The sequence below is a fragment of the Salvelinus sp. IW2-2015 genome, linkage group LG17 (assembly GCF_002910315.2).
Source record: "Salvelinus sp. IW2-2015 linkage group LG17, ASM291031v2, whole genome shotgun sequence".
Taxonomy (NCBI): Eukaryota; Metazoa; Chordata; class Actinopteri; order Salmoniformes; family Salmonidae; genus Salvelinus; species Salvelinus sp. IW2-2015.
In genome coordinates this window covers 17,815,725-17,837,556 of record NC_036857.1, presented here as the reverse complement: position 1 = coordinate 17,837,556, position 21,832 = coordinate 17,815,725, and the positions used below count along the sequence as shown (strand labels likewise).

Here is a 21,832-nt window from a genome sequence, read left to right as displayed (position 1 = left end):
AGCACCGGACTATACAACGACCGGTGTGCAATATCCAATCAGAGCTACAGTAGGCCTATATGCAAATAAGCCATTTGTCACATGGGCCTGCCATAATTAATTTTGAACTGGACTGTGTTTTTAAGGCAGTAGCAACAGCTACTGAAAGCATTCACCAAAAGCCACAAAATATGCCTGAATGGATATCTGCAACTATGTAAATACCATGGCAGTCCTCTTACATTTGGTAACTTTACAGTCCTATTGTTCAAACAACCATGAACACGTAGGCCATCTCTCCTTCAGTTGCGTATGCACATCAACAACAAGATCAACAACTTATGTTAGCCAGAGCGAGATGAGCTACAATCTAACAAGGGGACCGTAGATAAACCTTCTCAAAGCTTTTCAGCTTGTTAACTCAGCAAAAAAAAAGAAACGTCCCTTTTTCAGGACTCTGTCTTTCAAAGATAATTCATAAAAATCTAAAAAACTTCACAGATCTTCATAGTAAAGGGTTTAAAACACTGTTTCCAATACTTGTTCAATGAACCATGAACAATTAATGAACATGCACCTGTGGAACGGTCGTTAAGACACTAACAGCTTACAGACGGGAGGCAATTAAGGGCACAGTTATGAAAACTTAGGACATTAAAGAGGCCTTTCTAGTGACTCTGAAAAACACAAAAAGAAAGATGCCCAGGGTCCCTGCTCATCTGCGTGAACGTGCCTTAGGCATGCTGCAAGGAGGCATGAGGACTGCAGATGTGGCCAGGGCAATAAATTGCAATGTCCGTACTGTGAGATGCCTAAGACAGGGAGACAAGACGGACAGCTGATCGTCCTCGCAGTGGCAGACCACGTGTTGCAACACCTGCACAGGATCGGTACATCCGAACATCACACAATTTACATTTAAGTCATTTAGCTGACGCTCTTATCCAGAGCGACTTACAAATTGGAAAGTTCATACATATTCATCCTGGTCCCCCGCGTGGGGAATGAACCCACAACCCTGGCGTTGCAAGCGCCATGCTCTACCAACTGAGCCACACGGGACCACACCTGCGGGACAGGTACAGGATGGCAACAACAACTGCCCGAGTTAAACCAGGAACGCACAATCCCTGCATCAGTGCTCAGACTGTCCGCAATAGGTTGAGAGAGGCTGGACTGAGGCTTGTAGACCTGTTGTAAGGCAGGTTTCTACCAGACATCACCGGTAACAACGTCGCCTATGGGGACAAACCCACCGTCGCTGGATCAGACAGGACTGGCAAGAAGTGCTCTTCACTGACGAGTCACAGTTTTGTCTCACCAGGGGTGATGGTCAGATTCGCGTTTATCGCCGAGGAATGAACGTAACACCGAGGCCTGTACTCTGGAGTGGGATCGATTTGGAGGTGGAGGGTACGTCATGGTCTGGGGCGGTGTGTCACAGCATCATCATACTGAGCTTGTTTGTCAATTGCAGGCAATCTCAATGCTGTGCGTTACAGGGAAGACATCTTCCTCCCTCGTGTGGTACCCTTCCTGCAGGCTCATCCTGACATGACCCTCCAGCATGACAATGCCACCAGCCATACTGCTCGTTCTGTGTGTGATTTCCTGCAAGACAGGAATGTCAGTGTTCTGCCATGGCCAGCGAAGAGCCCGGATCTCAATCCCATTGGCAGCGTCTGGAACCTGCTGGATCGGAGGGTGAGGGCTAGGGCCATTACCCCCAGAGTGTCCTGGAACTTGCAGGTGCCTTGCTGGAAGAGTGGGGTAACATCTCACGCAAGAACTGGCAAATCTGGGCATTCCATGAGGGAGGGAGATGCACTGCAGTACTTAATGCAGCTGGTGGCCACACCAGATACTGACTGTTACTTTTGTTTTGACCCCCCCCCCCCCCTTTGTTCAGGTCACATTATTACATTTCTGTTAGTCACATGTCTGTGGAACTTGTTCAGTTTATAGCTCAGTTGTTGAATCTTGTTATGTTCATACAAATATTTACACATGTTAAGGTTGCTGAAAATAAACGCAGTTGACAGTGAGAGGACGTTTCTTTTTTTGCTGAGTTTAGTWGTCCAACAAAATTGCACTGATAAATCATGGGGAATAGTAGCCTGCTCGCCCTTCTGCAGCTTGCCTGGCAATGCATGCTTGTCCCAACCCACGTTTTGACAGCTGAATAGGAACTTTCCTTCRTGCTCTCCCATTTGATCGATGCCAAATCATTTGATTGACAACGAAGAGATATGCTAACTGTGGATAACATTCTTTCAAGTTCAGCAGAGCTAGCTAGCAAAGTGATTCAATTTTATTGTTAGCTAACCAAATGACACCTGCATCTCTAGCTGTAGCCACAGAAAAATTATGGGGGTCAGCCACTGACCCACTCGTCCAATGACATGACATCCTCCCAGAAAATAGCTAGCTATCATTAGGCTCAGTCTTTTTAGCTTGCTAAATAAAAAGCTACATAAATAGATAAGCTAGCCTATTAGCCACGTTATGACTGACTTGTGATCATTGCCCTCGCAAGTTTGACTGTATTGATATTCCCAGCCATGGTTACATTCGTCTGTTTTTGTCCAAAATATTCTGTCATTGAAACTGAAACTGCATCCCGAACGGCTGGAGGTAGAAAACGATGTAAAAGGCCAGCTGTGGTTTACAACCTAATAGCAGTCATGCATTGAACTGTGTCGATCTTTTCTGCCAACAATGCCTCTACTCTACGTCATGGAYTTTTGAGTCAAATAGAACCTATTTTAAAACCTCTTTAAGTTGTCTTTGTAGCGTAAACTGGGAATTTGATATATTTGACTGATATTATCATTGGCTGTTTGTTTCATATCTGCAAAGTAGTTAAAACGCTGTCAGTTACACTTTAATAAAGGAAATCTGAGGAAAATGTTACCAAAATTCTATGAACACATCTCTTGTGCCACACACGCATCACGGACTCTAGATCATTGCTACTCTCCCTTCCAGGACGGCTACAAGGCCCTCCCCTGCCCTCCCTTCGGCAAATCCAATCCCACCTCCTTTCTGCTCCTCCCCACCTATAGGCAGAAACTTAAGTAGGAAGCACCCGTGGCGAGGACACTTGCATCAAGATGTCCACCGTTGTTCCTGTACCCAAGAAAGTGAGGGTAACTGAACTAAATTACTATCCACCCGTAGCACTCACTTCTGTCATCTTAAAGTGCTTTGAAAAGCTAATTAATATCACATCCACCTTACCCAACACCCTAGAACCACTACAATTTGCATACCGACCCAACAGATCCACATATGACGCAATCACCATTGCACTGCACACTGCCCTATCCCAACTGGACAAGAGATATACCTATGTACAAATGCTGTTTATCAGCTACAGCTCAGCCTTCAAAACCATAGTGCCCTTCAAACTCATCACTAAGCTCAGGACCCTGGGTCTGAACCCTGCCCTGGTCAATTGTTTTGTGTGATGACGTTGGAGGTGGCTTATTGTAGAGAAATTAACATTCAATTCTCTGGCAACAGCTCTGGTGGACATTCCTGCAGTCAGCATGCCAATTGCACCTCCCTCAAAACTTGAGAGATCTGTGGTATTGTGTTGTGTGACAAAACTGGACATTTTAGAGCGGCCTTTTATTGTTCGCAGCACAAGGTGAACCTGTGTAATGAACATGCGGTTTAATCAGCTTCTTGATATGCCACACATGTTAGCTGTAAACAAKTTTGTGCCCAAAATTTGAGCGAAATAAGCTTTTTGTGCATATGGGAAATTTCTGGGATGTTTTATTTCACCTCATGAAACATCGGACCAACACTTTACATGTTGCATTAATATTTTTGTTCAGTGTATTATTAATGAACTCACTCACACAACACACAGGCATTCACACACAGGGGGAATAGTATGTGGCCACATTGGGAGAGAAGAGCGATTAGGTCCATCTCCAGGCCTTTTCAACACTCCTCATCTGCAGCAGACCGATAAGCCCTGGCAGGACTGCAGCATGAGCGAGAGAGAGGAACTAATCGCATGAACTCCTCCTGAAACCAACACATTGGAGCAAACACAGAGAGGACATTTGCCCTCCCCCAAATATTTGTAAGGTGAATTAAGTGCTTTGTGCGCTTTGCCTAAAGGGCACAGATACAAATGTTTCAGAGTGATGTAATATGCTACCACCGCCCATCTAAGGTTAAAGATATCAAAACCACTCACATGCCCCCTTCATCCAGATGAGAATTAATTGGTTTATTTTTAAAAGGTTGCCTGCATGGAACCACAGCATCTAGAGAGATGGATTTCTGTAAATGCAGACTATTTCTAGTAAGTAAGAAATGGAATGAGTAAACGCAGGACCCCCCCTTTCTTTGCATAGAAATATAATTACCCATAGTGAGTATACACCTGATTCAACTTGAATGAAGTGTGTTTGTCCAAGGCTACAACCAAAATGTGTGCTGTTGGGGTACTGGAGGACCAAGGTTGGAAAACACTGAGTTGATTGTGGACTTCAGGAGACAGCAGAGAGTGCATGCCCCTATCCACATAGACAGGGCCGCAGTGGAGAGGGTGAAAAGCTACAAGTTCCTCGACGTGCACATCACTGATAACCTGAAATGATCCATCCACACAGTGTGGTGAAGGCGCAACAGCGCCTCTTCAACCTTAGGAGGCTGAAGAAATTCGGCTTGGCCCCTAAGACCCTCAAACTTCTACAGATGCACCATTGAGAGCATCTTGTCGGGCTGTATCACCGCCTGCTACATTAATTGCACTGTCCGTAATCTCACTTGTAAACTTTGCGCAAATTTTATTTCTGCGTAACAACCGTCCGCAACCGCAGGGCTCTCCAGAGGGTGGTGCGGTCAGCCTAACGCATCACCGGGGGCACGCTGCCTGCACTCCAGGATCTCTATAGCACCTGGTGTCACAAGAAGGACAAAAAGATCATCAAGGACCATATCCACCCAAGCCACGGCCTGTTCACCCCGCTTCCACCTAGAAGGCGGAGACAGTAAAGGTGCATCAAAGCTGCTGGGACCAGCACACTGTTAAATACCGTAAAACTTAAATTAATAGCCTGAGCGTTCATTTGCTTAAATTACTGGACACAACAGACACTTATTAGAGACGGGCTTCGATTTGAGCCAGGCGTCTATTAATACACACATATTTTGCTCATTTGCATACTTAATTGTTTATATCCAGCATTCACTTTATTTAGTCTTAATATGCCTCTTTTTTTTTGTCTGAATAATTTTATGTGACATCAAACATTAAACCTTGTAAACAACTCAAGGTAAACTCGTAAACAATTCATTTAGACCGGGCGTTTATTTGAATCAGGTGTTTATTTTCTGAAATGTGTGCCATTGCCCGGATATTAAAAGGGACTGGCGGCTATTTGAGACTCGCCGTTAAATTTAAGTTTTACGGTAGTCACCACTAGCCACTAGTACCCTGCCCTGAACTTAGCCACTGTTACTATCCGGCTACCACCCGGTACTCTACCCTGCTGCTTAGACACTGCTGCCCTATGTAGATATTAAAATCAAAATTAAATCAAATTTTATTAGTCACATGCGCCGAATACAGTGAAATGCTTACGCACGAGCCCCTAACCAACAATGCAGTTTAAAAAAAATCTGAGTAAGAATAAGAAATAAAAAAAATTAAATAACAAGTAATTAAAGAGTAGCAGTAAAACAACAATAGCGAGACTATACACAGGGGGGTACCGGTACAGAGTCAATGTGTGGGGGCACTGGTTTGTTGAGGTAATGTGTACATGTAGGTAGAGTTATTTAACTGACTATGCATAGATGATAACAACAGTAGCAGTGCGTGTAAAGGGGGGGGGGGGGGCATTGCAAATAGTCTGGGTAGCCATTTGATTAGATGTTCAGGAGTCTTATGGCTTGGGGGTAGAAGCTGTTTAGAAGCCTCTTGGACCTAGACTTGGCGCTCCGGTACCGCTTACCGTGTGGTAGCAGAGAGAACAGTCTATGACTAGGGTGCCTGGAGTCTTGGACAATTTTTAGGGCCTTCCTCTGACACTACCTGGTGTAGAGGTCCTGGATAGCAGGAAGCTTGGCCCCAGTGATGTACTGGGCCGTACACACCACCTTCTGTAGTGCCTTGCGGTCGGAGGCCGAGAAGTTGCTCCACTACAGCCTGCTCTACTACAGCCTTGTCGATGAAAATGGAGGTGTGCTCGGTACTCTTTTTTATTTTTCCTGTAGTCCACAATCATCTCCTTTGTCTTGATCACATTGAGGGAGAGGTTGTTGTCCTGGCACCACACGGCCAGGTCTCTGACCTGCTCCCCATAGGCTGTCTCGTCATTGTCAGTGATCAGGCCTACCACTGTTGTGTCATCGGCAAACTTAATGATGTTGTTGGAGTCATGCCTGGCCATGCAGTCATGAGTGAACAGGGAGTACAGGAGGGGACTGAGCACGCACCCCTGAGGGGCCCCTGTGTTGAGGATCAGCGTGGCGGATGTGTTGTTACCTACCCTTACCACCAGGGGGCGGCCCGTCGGGAAGTCCAGGATCCAGTTGCAGAGGGAGGGGTTTAGTCCCAGGATCCTTATTGATAAGCTTTCAGGGCACTATGGTGTTGAACGCTGAGCTGTAGTCAATGAATAGCATTCTCACATAGGTGTTCCTTTTGGCCAGGTGGGAAGTGCAATAGAGATTGCATTATCTGTGGATCTGTTAGGGCGGTATGCAAATTGGAGTGAGTCTAGGGTTTCTGGGATAATGGTGTTGATGTGAGCCATGACCAGCCTTTCAAACACTTCATGGCTACAGACGTGAGTGTTACGGGTCGGTAGTCATTTAGGCAGGTTACCTTGTTCTTGGGCACAGGGACTATGGTGGTCTGCTTAAAACATGTTGGTATTACAGACTCGGACAGGGAGAGGTTGAAAATGTCAGTGAAGACACTTGCCAGTTGGTCAACACATGCTCTCAGTACACGTCCTGGTAATCCGTCTGGGCTTACGGCCTTGTGAATGTTGACCTGTTTAATGGTCTTACTCACATCGACTGCGGAGAGTGTGATCACACAGTCTTCCGGAGCAGCTGGTACTCTCATGCATGTTTCAGTTTTATTTGCCTCGAAGCGTAGAAGCATAGGAGCATAGAAGTAGTTTAGCTCGTCTGGTAGGCTTGTGTCATTGGGCAGCTCTCGGCTGTGCTTCTCTTTTGTAATCTGTAATGGTTTGCGTGCCCTGCCACATCCGACGAGCGTCAGAGCCGGTGTAGTATGATTCGATCGAAGTCCTGTATTGACGCTTTGCCTATTTGATGGTTTGGCTGAGGGAAAAGCCGGWTTTCTTATAAGCTTCCGGGTTAGGGTCCCGCTCCTTGAAGGTGGCAGCTCTAGCCTTTAGCTCAGTGCGGATGTTGCCTGCAATCCTTGGCTTCTGGTTTGTGTATGTACTGTGTGGTCACTGTGTGGACGACGTCATCGATGCACTTATTGATGAAGCCAATGACTGATGTGGTGTGCTGCTCAATGCCATCTGAGGAATCCCGGAGCATATTCCAGTCTGTCATAGGAAAACAGTCCTGTAGCTTAGCATATGTCTCATCTGACCACTTTTTTTTATTGATCTAGTCACTGGTGCTTCCTGATTTAATTTTTGTTTGTAAGCAGGAATCAGGAGGATAGAATTATGATCGGATTTTCCAAATGGAGGGCGAAGGAGAGGTTTGTATGCGTCTCTGTGTGTGAGTAAAGGTGGTCCAGAGGTTTTTTCCCTCTGGTTGCATATTTAACATGCTGATAGAAGTTTGGTAAGACAAAATTTAAGTTTCCCTGCATTAAAGTCCCCGGCCACTAGGAACGCCGCCTCTGGATGAGCGTTTTCCTGTTTGCTTATGGCGGAATAAGGCTCTTTCAGTGCGGCGGTCTTAGTGCCAGCATCAGTCTGTGGTGGTATGTAGACAGCTACGAAAAATACAGATGAATACTCTATTTAGATAGTGTGGTCTACAGCTTATCATGACATACTCTACCTCAGGTGAACAAAACGTTGAGACTTCCTTAGATATGCACCAGCTGTTGTTTACAAATATACATAGTCCGTCACCCCTTGTCTTACTAGACAGTGCCTTGCAAAAGTATTCATCCCCCTTGGCGTTTTTCCTATTTTGTTGCATTACAACCTGTAATTTAAATCGATTTTTATTTGGATTTCATGTAATGGACTTAGACAAAATAGTCCAAATTGGTGAAGTGAAATGGGGAAAAAATAAAAACGGAAAAGTAGTACGTGCATATGTATTCACCCCCTTTGCTATGAAGCCTCTAAATAAGATCTGGTGCAACCAATTATCTTCAGAAGTCACATAAATAGTTAGATTGCACACAGGTGGACTTTATTTAAGTTTCACATGATCTGTCACATGATCTCAGTGTATATATACACCTGTTCTGAAAGGCCCCAGAGTCTGCAACACCACCAAGCAAGRGGCACAATGAAGACCAAGGAGCTCTGCAAACAGGTCAAGGACAAAGTTGTGGAGAAGTACAGATCAGACTTGGGTTATAAAAAAAATATCCAAAACTTTGAACATCCCATAGAGCACCATTAAATCTATTATTAAAAAGTGTAAAGAATATGGCACCACAACAAACCTGCCAAGATAGGGCTGCCCACCAAAACTCACGGACCAGGCAAGGAGGGCAATAATCAGAGAAGCAACAAAGAGGCCAAAGATAACCCCTGAAGGAGCTGCAAAGCTTCACAGCGGAGATTGGAGTATCTATCCATAGGACCACTTTAAGCCGTACACTCCATAGAGCTGGGCTTTACAGAACAGTGGCCAGAAAAAAAAGCCATTGTTTAAAGAAAAAAATAAGAAAAACATGTTTGGAGTTTGCCAAAAGGCATGTGGGAGACTCCCCAAACATATGGAAGAAGGTACTCTGGTTAGATGAGACTAAAAATTTAGCTTTTTGGACATCAAGGAAAACGTTATGTATGGTGCAAACCCACCACCTCTCATCACCCCGAGAACACCATCCCCACAGTGAAGCATGGTGGTGGCAGCATCATGCTGTGGGGATGTTTTTCATCAAAAGGGAGTGGGAAACTGGTCAGAATTGAAGGAATMATGGATGGTGCTACATACAGGGAAACCTGTTTCAGTCTTCCAGAAATGTGAGACTGGGACAGAGATTCACCTTCCAGCAGGACAATGATCCTAAGCATACTGCTAAAGTAACACTTGAGTGGTTTAAGGGGAAACATTTAAATGTGTTGGAATGGCCTAGTCAAATCCCAGACCTCAATCCAATTGAAAATTTGTAGTACGACTTAAATATTTCTGTACACCAGCAGAACCCATCCAACTTGAAGGAGCTGGAGCAGTTTTGCCTTGAAMAATGGGCAAAAATCCCAGTGGCTAGATGTGCCAAGCTTATAGAGACATACCCCAAGAGACTTGCAGCTGTAATTGCTGGTGGCTCTACAAAGTATTGACTTTGGGGTGAATAGGTATGCACACTGAAGTTCAGTTTTTTTGTTTTATTTCTTGTTTTTCACAATAAAAAATATTTTGCATCTTCAAAGTGGTAGGCATGTTGTGTAAATCAAATGATACAAATCCCCCCAAAAAATCTATTTTAATTCCAGGTTGTAAGGCAACAAAATAGGAAAAATGCCAAGGGGGTGAATACTTTCGTAAGCCACTGTATGTTGACAATGTTGTCGGAGTCGAAGATATTGCAGTTTTGAATGTCCCATTAGTACTGTAATCTTCCGCGTTGGTCATCAATTTTATTTTCCAAAGATTGCACATTTGCTTGCAAAATGGAAGGAAGTGCGGGTTTATTCTATCGCCTACGAATTCTCAGAAGGCAGCCTGCCCTCTGGCCCCTTTTTCTCCACCTTCTCTTCACTCAAATGACGGGGATCTGGGCCTGTTCCCGGGGAAGCAGTATATCATTCACGTCAGGCTCATTGGACTCGTTAAAAGAAAAAAAGGATTCTGCCAGTCCGTGGTGAGTAATCGCAGTTCTGATGCCCAGAAGTTATTTTCGGTCATAAGAGACGGTAACAGCAACATTATGTACAAAATAAGTTAAAAAAATACGTTACAAACAACACAAAGAAACAAACAATTGGTTAGGAATATGTAAAACATCAGCCTTGTTCTCCGGCGCCATCTTGTCATGAAGTGTTCAATGACTAATGTTTACATACTGTTTTACCTATTTAATATGTACAGTATACACTGACTATACCAAACATTAGGAACACCTTCCTAATATTGAGTTGCACACCCCTGTGCCCCCTTTTGCCCCCAGAACAGCCTCAATTGGTCGAGACATGGGCTCTACAAGGTGTCGAAAGCGTGCCACGGTTGCTGGCCCACGTTGACTCCAATACTTCCCACAGTTGTGTCAAGTTGGTTGGAGGTCCTTTGGGTGGTGGACCATTCTTGATACACACGGGAAACTGTTGAGCATGAAAAACCCAGCAGTGTTGCAGTTCTTGACACAAACCAGTGCGCCTGGCCCCTACTACCATAGACCCGTTCAAAGGCGCTTACATGTTTTGTCTTGCCCATTCAACCTCTGAATGGCTTACATACAGAATCCATGTCTCAATTGTCTCAAGGCTTAAAAATCCTTCTTTAACCTGTCTCCTCCCCTTCATCTACACCGATTGAAGTGGATGTAACAAGTGACATCAATAAGGGATCATAGCTTTCACCTGGATTCACCTGGTCATTCTGTCATTGAAAGAGCAGAGTGTTCTTAATGTGTTGTATACTCTGTGTACATATGAAGTGGCTAAAACAGTATGTAAACATTTAATTAAAGTGACAGGGGAATGAGTACTTTCTGAACGCACTATATATATATATTATACATACAGTACTGGTCAAAAGTTTGGACACCTACTCATTCAAGGGTTTTTCTTTATTTTTACTWTTTTCTACATTGTAGAATAATAGTGAAGACATCAAAACTATGAAATAACACATATATATTTGCTCTGTTGGAGCTTGAAACAAGCATTTTGCTGCACCTGCGATAACATCTGCAAAATATGTGTACGCGACCAAAAACATTTGATTTGATTTTAATAGAATTGAGCCCTCTGGCACTCTCTTTACAATTAGTCTCCTCTCAACAGACGGCTTATAGCAGTTGCCCAACACAAGACATGCCTGAGCCTCCTCCAGAACAGAACGTTCAGAAAGAAATGTATTTGTGTAGAACAGATATGATTGTCTGTCATGTAGAATAGGGAATGTAGAATAGGGAATCATGTTCACTCTATAAATTCTATTTCTATCTGTAACGTGTAGTTTTCACATCACTGAATACATCCCTGCTTCCATTTCACAGGGACGACCCAACACTGTTTCCACTGCGAGAATGATTTAAATTGTGTGGAATGAAAAATTACTCAGGAGGGTGAAAAGTACTGTTGTCGATGTCACCCGAAATTATTACAGTGGTCATAATTTGATGATAATCATGGTTATAGTTCATGAATAAGCATGATTAAACTGTTTGCCATCAGTTCACCACCCTGTTTGTTGTGACAGTCATTACTCATTTTATCATGTAGGCTAGCCTACGTCTCAGGCCCTAGTGAGGGACTATTATCAATCATAGGAGAATTGGCTAGCGGGAATGCACTGAAAGAATGTAACGAATGTTTTGTGGAATGGCCATCCGGATAGCATTTATTACCAATCCAAGACATTTACTCAATACGTAATGTCTTTACTATATAATATCTGTGGAATTATAACTCATACAAAATGTGACGTTTATATTTATAATTCGGTCGGATTCCATTGTGGCAGTGGCGACATAACAAGATGGATTTCGGAGGAATCACGGAGGAGAAGGCAGAGAAACCTCGGCCATTAATCTGCGCAATTGCGTCTGTCGGTGTCTGTTTGCATGGCAACCCTATCTCTTCGTTACTCACTGGGCCTACCTATTATCAGCTGTTGATGAAAGAGTTGGAGCTCTGAAGGATGCCGAGCGGCGGAGAGGGGTTTTAATTCTCACTAAAAACTCCACAAGCCCACGGAGATGTCGTACTGTGATAAAGCCGCTTAATTGCAATGCTCATGCTTTATGAAGTACGCCACGGCCGCAGTGCATAATTTCCGAGCTCCACAGTAAAAAATTGTCTGTAAAATTTTGACATTKGAAAAGTCACTTTCCCCAAAGTGGATGTTGCCAAACTCGAGTGAAATGCTCTGAATTGTAGCAGAGAAAACTGCAAGCAACAATTTCATTAATTCTAACCTTTAGTTTTAATTAGAGCCTCAGTCATCTTCCTGTAATTCTATCTGGAATCTACCAGACAGCATAACCGCCAATTACAAAACAATCTCTCTGAGGCCATTTTTTGGGGGGAAATGCGCTCTCTGCTATTGGCAGCGAATAGAAGGTTCCGGCGAACTCTGCTTGGCATTGGCACTCACACTACTCCTCACAGTGAGCAATTGCTTCTCCCACTCCCCCATTACCAGGTGTGAAGCTTTGCTCGACAGCCCAGGCGAGTCGACTGCCACACACAACTACTGTAGCTCTGCACTAAATGAATTAATGTCTGCTCTCCGCCAGAGGAGAACCTGGAATCAATCAAAGTTCACCGTTGAGCACAACTCACCCTTTATCCGCCATGAGTGGGAAGCGAACATGGATTCCACTAGTTAGGGTCTCAAATTGGTGTCCGAGGAGGCAAAGTGTACTGAATGATACCTGGAGGTAACCTGGAGGTAACCTGGAGGTAACCTGGAAGCTTGTGTTGACAGATTGGATCAACACAACATAAAGCTATTATATTTAGTGAATAGATTTTTCTAAATGAAATTGCTAAATTAATGTTAGCTAACCCTGAGGTGTAAAGAAAAAGCCAATAACACAGTCCGACAACACGGAAATCAAAAACACGAGGTAATTAAGTAACATGTTATATCAAAGTCCAGATCCCGTATACCAAAATATAGCCCTTTTGAGAAATTGTTCAAATAAAGAGAACTTTGTCTACTCTTTCAAAATAGCATCCTTTTGTTTTCTTGGTTTTCTCTAGGATGTCCTGTAGACCAGAACAAACCCAACAAGCCCCAGTGTCTTCCTCCGTCACGCTCCCACATCATCTCACCGCCGGATGCCACAAGTGGCTTCACCGGGGGCAGCTTGTCTTCCAAGAGCATCCAACGACTCAACGGTAGGACCCCCACACCTTGTGTATGTGAACTTGTGTTTTTATCTGTGTGAGCTGTTGGTTGATGTACAGGGTGGCGGTGTTATTCATGACCGTCTCATCCAGATCCATTATACATTCTGCCCTTTCTCTTCAGCTCTGAGACACTCAATTTGCAGCCTAATTGAGCCTCCCCAAGCATATCAGGTGGCTGGTCGCACACAGTGTTCAGCGCCTCACACACAACACAACAGAGGTGTGAAGAAGAATAATAATAATAGTTGAAAATAATACATTTAATTTGTATAACTTTTTTCATTACAGTGTTATTCCAAAGCTCTACATAGGAAAATTTCAAACAATGATAAGAAAAACCAAAAAATAAACATCATACATTTAGAATCAAGGCAGGAAATAGAGGTAGTAAGCTAGGAACTAAAGTAACTTTCCAGATTAGGACTATAAGAAAAACAGGCTGTAAAAATGTGTTTTAAGGCCCGTTTTAAAAGTTCTGATTGATGGAGTGGCTCTCAGATGATCAGGGAGAGCATTCCGTAGGCAAGGGAGCAGAAAGCTCGGTCCCCCATAGTGCGGTGACGTGTCTGAGGACTTGAAGCCATGGTGAGTTGCTGAAGCAGAGCTTGTGAGGTGGCTCATAGAAATTAGGTAGATGGGGCTCAATCCATTTAATGAATGTCCAACAAAACCGAAGAAATCCAGTCTACAAACACTGTATGAAAACAACTACACATACCTGATTCACACTAAAGGATTGACCCGACTCGTACTGTCCCGGCTTTTCTTTTCACATTGTTCTATGGTGGATGTGTAACCAGGCCAGTATAGTACAGCTTGGCTTGGCTCAGTTTGCCCTATAGTGTGAATCAGGCCATGGTGTGTGCTTACGATAAGAAATTCTGTTCGATAAGAAATTCTGTTTATTTTATAGATTGCCGTTATTGCCAATGACTTCCCAACAGAAGGTCTGTAGTTCTGTTCAGTTAGTCGCTGAAGTACTACAGTTCCATTACTGTACCATTCTCTCCAAGCCTGTAGTGAATACCTACTACCCGGGGACTATCCAGCAAAGTGATTGGCAGATCGCTGACGCCATTCTGATAAGGAGGAATGCGAAGAAGTGCCGGGAGAGATGGAGATTGTGTGGGAAGTGGTAGAGAGACTGAGAGAGACAGAGAGGTGGGAGAGGGATGGAGAGGTAACGATAACAATGGAGAGGCGTGTAGAAAGAGAAGGGGAGAGGGAAAGAGAGAGGGTAAGAGAGACCGAGAGGGAAAGATGGATAAGAGAGGGAGAGGCCAAGAGAAAGAGGGAGGGGGAGATATCCCCCTGGTGAGTTATCAGTGAGTGGGAGCAGAGCCTTCCACTATTCTTTAGAGGGCTTTAGATGAGAAACAGTACTTGAGGCCCTCTTCCTTTGATCCTCCACTTACTTTATCTATCTCTCTTTTATATTATTGGGCTGCTCCCCTCCCCCCCTTCCTTGGTTCCCAGATTATTTGTGGGCTGATATCAGTCAGATGTTTATCTTCCAATTGGTTCAGGGTGCTGTCTTAATGCATACTCAATCCCATCAGCATCATTGCAGTAAGTGCTGTGTTGGCAACATCTGACAAAGCAAATAAATACTGTATGTATGGCTCGTGGTTCTCATGGTCGTTACTAGGTCTCTTCTCTGTTTACGGCTGATGGCTACAAAGATACTTTTCATTACAACAGTGGTCACTATAACTCTGGAGAGCCACAGGGTGTGTACACTGATGTTTCAGCCTAGCACTAAAAAGCATGAGCTGACGGACACCAAAAAATGTTGGTAGAGGAGCTGACTAACGGAGTAGTAAACTAAAGAATGCTCCCAGCAAGTTAATGGGTCAACGCAGATCAAAACAATTGTTTGTTGTGTTGCAGTAAGGTTGTGATTGCATTGCGGTAAGGTTGTTAATATTGTGAGTGCGTTGCAGTAAGGCTGTTAATGTATTGCTGTAAGATTGCTTGTTGTGAATGTGTTGCAGTGCGTAACGCGGCGCGGGCCCAGAGGCTGGTGGAGCTGGACGGGGACCTGGTGCCGTTGCTCCAGAGCCATATGAAGGAGGGCGGTGGGACGCCCCTCACTAACACCCCCTGGTGGGGCGAGACAGACGACGTACGCCAGCGCAAACTCAATCGCATGGTGGCCGTGCGGCAGCACGAGGGGGGACAAGATGGCACCGGCAGCGAGGTCAAGACGAAGGTCACGGTAAAGTCAACAACATGGCCACCTGGCTCTCTACTAAGAAGCCCACTTGGCCTTCTCCCCTTCCCCCAAAATCATTTTAAAGACATCAATGTACAGCAAAGCTTTTAGACATCACTGCAGAACATATGCCATACAGATATGCCCACATGCAGCTGTGGGGCTTACAGGGCCAAATTTCTTATAATATTCACGACATCAATGTAGCAGCAGAACACACATATCACAATACCGGAACATATAAGAACAAAAATTGGCTAACAACGTAGCAGTGCAACAGACAGATTAAACAGCCAGGTAGCCTATAGGCTACTATCTATGGTGCTGAAATGGACAGCACTCTCCAAGGGGCTGGTTAACTCAGAGCATTTTAGACATCACTGTTTAACACTCGCCATACGCATATGCCTATACTCAGCTGTAGGGTTGCACTTTTTGGGGAATATTCAGAGGTGGAAACTTTCTGTGGGAATTAATGGAAATATATGCAAATTAATATTAATACCATTTAAATGTAGATGTTTTTTGCATTGGTTATATTTACCATATCATATGGAGACAGAAACATAAACCTTTTACCATATCATAAGTAGACATAATTGCAAATGATTAAATCCTTCCAATAGAAATTTTAAAAAACTATTTAGTTACGAATTGAACTTTAATTAAATTAGTTGATTTTTCACATGGGATGATTTCACTGAACAACAAAAGAAAGGGAATATTGAATGATCCCCAATGATCCATCGCATCTCCCAAAAACATTTTCAACATACATCTCTAAAATGATAGTCTAGAAACTAAAGATTTGGTTGTCTTCCTCTCAGGCTTCCATGTCTTCTTCCTGGACCTTCTCAATGTCCACCTCTTGAACATCAGACTCTGAGGCCTCATCTTCACTGTCACTTTCCAACCTTGTTGAGGATGGCTCGTTGCCAGGCTCAAAAAGCCTCAAATTTTCCCGGATGGCCACCAATTTTTCAACCCTTGTATTGGTCAGCCTGTTGCGTGCTTTGGTGTGTGTGTGTGTTCCCAAACCAAAACCAGTTGCGATCTGAGGCAGCTGATGTTGGTGGGGTTTAGAGGATGATGGAGGAAACAGGGGAAAGAGCCTCAGATCCACAAAGTCCCTTCCACCAGGTCAAATCAAATTTTATTTGTCACATACACATGGTTAGCAGATGTTAATGCGAGTGTAGTGAAATGCTTGTGCTTCTAGTTCCGACCATGCAGTAATATCTAACAAGTAATCTAACAATTTCACAACAACTACCTTATACACACAAGTGTAAAGGAATGAATAAGAATATGTACATAAAAATATATGGATGAGCGATTGCCAAACGGCATAGGCAAGATGCAGTAGATGGTATAGAGTACAGTATATACATATGAGATGAGTTATGTAGGATATGTAAACATTATATAAAGTGGCATTGTTTAAAGTGGCTAGTGATACATTATTACATCCAATTTTGAATTATTAAATTGGCTAGAGTTGAGTCAGTATGTTGGCAGGAGCCACTCAATGTTAGTGATGGCTGTTTAACAGTCGGATGGCCTTGAGATAGAAGCTGTTTTTCAGTCTCTCGGTCCCAGCTTTGATGCACCTGTACTGACCTCGCCTTCTGGATGATAGCGGGGTGAACAGACAGTGGCTCAGGTGGTTGTTGTCCTTGATGATCTTTTTGGCCTTCCTGTGACATCGGGTAGTGTAGGTGTCCTGGAGGGCAGGTAGTTTGCCCCCGGTGATGCGTCGTGCAGACCTCACTACCCTCTGGAGAGCCTTACGGTTGTGGGCGGAGCAGTTGCCGTACCAGGCGGTGATACAGCCCGACAGGATGCTCTCGCATCTGTAGAAGTTTGTGAGTGTTTTTGGTGACAAGCTGAATTTCTGCTGCTGCGCCGTCTTCACCACGCTGTCTGTGTGGGTGGACCATTTCAGTTTGTCCGTGATGTGTACGCCGAGGAACTTAATACTTTCCACCTTCTCCACTACTGTCCCGTCGATGTGGATAGGGGCGTGCTCCCGCTGCTGTTTCCTGAAGTCCATGATCATCTCCTTTGTTTTGTTGACATTGAGTGAGAGGTTATTTTCCTGACACCACACTCCGAGGGCCCTCACCTCCTCCCTGTAGGCCGTCTCATTGTTGTTGGTAATTAAGCCTACCACTGTAGTGTCGTCTGCAAACTTGATGATTGAGATGGAGGCGTGCATGGCCACGCAGTCATGGGTGAACAGGGACTACAGGAGAGGGCTGAGAACGCACCCTTGTGGGTGATGAGATATGTTGGCACGACTGCCATATTMTATCTCCATCCCAAAGCCCTTGCTTGGAAGTGCACTTCGCCAGACTGCCAAGAACCTTGCCCTCATCCAGGCCAAGGTGGCGAGACACGGTAGTGATGACACCATAGGCTTTGTTGATCTCTGCACCAGACAGGATGCTCTTGCCAGCATACTTGGGGTCCAACWTGTARYCTGCGGTGTGTATGGGCTTCAGGCAGAAGTCTTCACGCTTTTTGATGTATTTCAGAACTGCAGTTTCCTCTGCTTGGAGCAACAGTGAAGTGGGCAGGGCAGTATGGATTTAATCTCTTACATCTGCAAGCAGAGTCTGAACATCAGACAGGATAGCATTATCTCCCTCAATCTGTGCAATGGCTACTGCTATAGGTTTCAGGAGTTTCAGGCTGCTTACCGCTCTCTCCCAAAATACATCATCCAGGAGGAACCTCTTGATGGTGCTGTCTATATCGGCAGACTGATATGGCCATTTCTTGGATAGACTCCTTCCCCTCCAGGAGACTGTCAAACATGATGACAATACCACCCCAACGTGTGTTGCTGGGCAGCTTCAATGTGGTGCTCTTATTCTTCTCACTTTGCTTGGTGAGGTAGATTGCTGCTATAACTTGATGACCGTTCACATACCTAACCATTTCCTTGGCTCTCTTGTAGAGTGTATCCATTGTTTTCAGTGCCATGATGTCCTTGAGGAGCAGWTTCAATGCATGAGCAGCACAGCCAATGGGTGTGATGTGAGGGTAGGACTCCTCCACTTTAGACCAAGCAGCCTTCATGTTTGCAGCATTGTCTGCACCAGTGCAAATAGCTTCTGTGGTCCAAGGTCATTGATGACTGCCTTCAGCTCATCTGCAATGTAGAGACTGGTGTGTCTGTTTTCACTTGTGTCTGTGCTCTTGTAGAATAGTGGTTGAGGGATGGAGATGTAGTTAATTATTCCTTGCCCACGAACATTCGACCACCCATCAGAGATGATTGCAATACAGTCTACTTTCTCTATGATTTGCTTGACCTTCACTTGAACTCTGTTGAACTCTGCAGCCAGCAAATTAGTAGATGAAGCATGTCTGGTTGGAGAGGTGTATGCTGGGCAAAGAACATTCAGAAATCTCTTCCAATACARATTGCCTGTGAGCATCAGATGTGAACAAGTTGCATACACAGCTCGAGCAAGACATTCATCAGGATTTCTCTGACTACGTTCCTCCATTGAGTCACATGGTAGCAAAAACTAACTTGCCGCAATTGTTAACAAGTTAGGAATGATTTAAACACACTTTGCTGTAGGCTACTATTTACTACTAACAAAAGAATCATGTATGTCATATAAAATAGTTTCACCCCACCCAGTATTGTAATCAAAACTTGCCAGAAAACATGTAGTCATTGGCTCAGACAGTGTATTAATGTGGCTCAATAGCATTTCATTAGTTTGCAAGATCTTGAGAATCAGCTGTACATGTGATGGAAGAATGCACTATGCATGCAAAGGGTTGCAATTCCATTGAATTGTGGATAGTTTAACCAAAATATGCCACAAGACCTAGAATTGCCTCATGTGTATCCCACAATAAAGGTTCACTGTTATAAGCTAACTTTATTGATTAAATTATGAAAAATTCCCAGGCTTAACTTCCCATGGAATATTTACCGGAAAGTTTCCGACCCGTTGCAACCCTACTCAGCTTTGGGGCTTACCCAAACTTCATATAACTTCAAATAAAATACATCAATGTAGAATACAGCAGAACACACATTAGAATGTATAGGTTTCCTGCCTTTGTGATAATCTGAATATGCTCTTGATATTAACTTCACAGAACCAGTCAATAGAAAAGATGTGCCTACCTTAGTTTTCCAAAACCTCCCACAAGACAGCCATTCCCTCATGCGTCTTCTCCCCCTTTCGTATTTTGCTCTTGGTGTCTGTGCCACATCTGTGTCCTTTAGCAATCCATGATCTCACTTAGGGGACTGGGTTGAATTTAGTCAGGGGTGGGAAAAAAGTAGTCCTGATATGGTGGAGATGTACAGGGAGGCACGGGTTGAGGTACAAATCAGGTTATTTTGAGAAAATCCCCACTCGCATTCTGCACTGCTGACCGCCATATTTCAGTCCACCTGGAATATCTCCTTTACCATTGGTGTCCCTGTACTGTCTGTATGCCTGTATGACCGTGCATGGACTGTCAATGCCAAACCGCTGGCAGAGAGATTCTGAGGGCTCTTAGTTTTTTTGTAATGTCTGAGGCAGAGGTGGTTACTGTACACTCCACCTGCTCTTTTGCAAGTTTCCTCCCTCCAGTCTTTTCCAGACCCAAGCTCCCTACTTTATTGCATGTTGCACAGCCCAGCCTCGTATTTTGCATGACAAGCCAAGTTGCTTGCTTGGTTTGCTTGCGCTTGAACTGAGCCTCCAAATTGAACCTGCTCCGGGCACTTCGTTGGTGGATGCACTGTCCTCCCCTCCCCCTCTCGCGCCAAATCTGTCTCGCTAGTAGGTCTACTAGCTAGTGGAGGTGCCAGTGGTAATGCAGAATTAGCAGCGATGTTAGCTATCTAAGGAATGGCGCCATCAGGATGGCGCCTCACTCCTCTCTGGCAGTTCTCTGGCTCGTTTCAGGTTAGATGTTTCACCATCATTCTTTGGATTGTTGGACTTGACAAACGTCATCAAACTAGATTGCCTTTTCTTATCCTTTTTTAATCTTACCAAGGAGACTATCCCACGTTTCAAATTCAGAATTATCAGTAGACAAGGGAGACAGGTAGCTAGCCTAGGCTTACGTGATGTGACTACGTAGGGACCTCTTCACTAGCCGACCACCACTTAAACCTGTTTCAAGATCAGTTACTTACCAGGCCGGCCTACCCCATAACCTGTATGTACAAATAAGAGATCAGGTCTGAAATCAGTGTGGCAGGATAGGATGATTACACAGTAGTATCATCACACTCTTACGTGAAGGTTTTCTTGGGGGGCTGGAGATATAACGAATAGGCAATTGATTTAACTCTGATCGCTTTTATTATAATGTTTACAGTACTAACAGTGAGACAATAAATGAATCGAGCCGCAAGAGGTACCGGATCTGGGCAAATGAGTGCCCGTACAAACAAAGTCAAATATGAGCGGTGCCGGCAGGATCCAGCTCAAATAAAGCACTGATTCTATGGTCTCTCCACTTCTTTTACCTTCAGGGCCGCCGAGCAGAGCGTGCCCAGTTGGCGCGGGACCTGCGCCTGATGCATGCCTACAGGGAACGCAGTAAGGCAGAAGGGATCACCCACATACTGAGCCAGGCCATCACCATACACCACACCCTCTACGCCACGCTGGGCACCGCCGAGTACCTGGAGTACATCCTCCGCAACCCCTTCAACACCCCACAGACCGTCACCATCTATAGCGAAGACCCCGAGCTCAGGTATGCGGGGGAAGGGATGCTGGGGGGAGTGMAGCGTGTGTGTGTGGGTTGTGGTGTTTGTTAGAGTTTGTGTGTTATATTGGGGGGGTTGAGAGAGAAAAATAATATTGTAAACAATTGTATTTAAGCAGGCTGCAAAATACCATCAGACTTCGTTTATATTCAGTTTATATTCGATTATATTCAGAATCTGACTTCGTTTATATTCSACAGCACATTTAACCAGGAGAGAACAGGTGAAGTCTTACACTGGCTATCAATTGCCCTTGAACCAGATACATAGATAATGCTGGAGAAATACAGTCTCTCTCTCCCTCCTCCCCATAACCCATTATTTCACACACAGACACACTAACCACCACCCACACATACCCCACTACACACACCCCACACTCCCCCACCATAGTCTCCCATTATGGATTCTTCTCAGATCTGCATGGTGTTGGATGGATAAGCATCCTTCATGTTGATAAACAGAAGAGGGAGGACTGGAGGAGAGTAGCGGTGTGATGGGGGAATMAATCATTATAGCATTAGCACCGGCCAGCAGGCTCTCCGGGTCTAATTGGGGATCAGGAAACACCAGAGCTGTGCTACGGATCTGCAAGCTTTCCTATCCCTGGCCGCTTAAAGGGCTGCGTGCCAACGTTAACCACCAGATATGACA

The 21,832-nt window shown here is 44.5% G+C and overlaps 1 protein-coding gene across 1 annotated transcript in view; it reads left to right on the top strand.

Annotated features, from left to right (window-relative positions):
- The window catches only part of nphp4 (nephronophthisis 4), a 217,666-nt gene that overhangs the window by 169,747 nt on the left and 26,087 nt on the right, over window positions 1-21,832 (top strand). Inside the window, exons 18-20 of the mRNA XM_070447926.1 lie at window positions 13,065-13,202; window positions 15,209-15,432; window positions 20,939-21,165. Coding sequence (XP_070304027.1) covers window positions 13,065-13,202; window positions 15,209-15,432; window positions 20,939-21,165 — 589 coding nt within the window. The remainder of the gene's footprint in view (window positions 1-13,064; window positions 13,203-15,208; window positions 15,433-20,938; window positions 21,166-21,832) is intronic.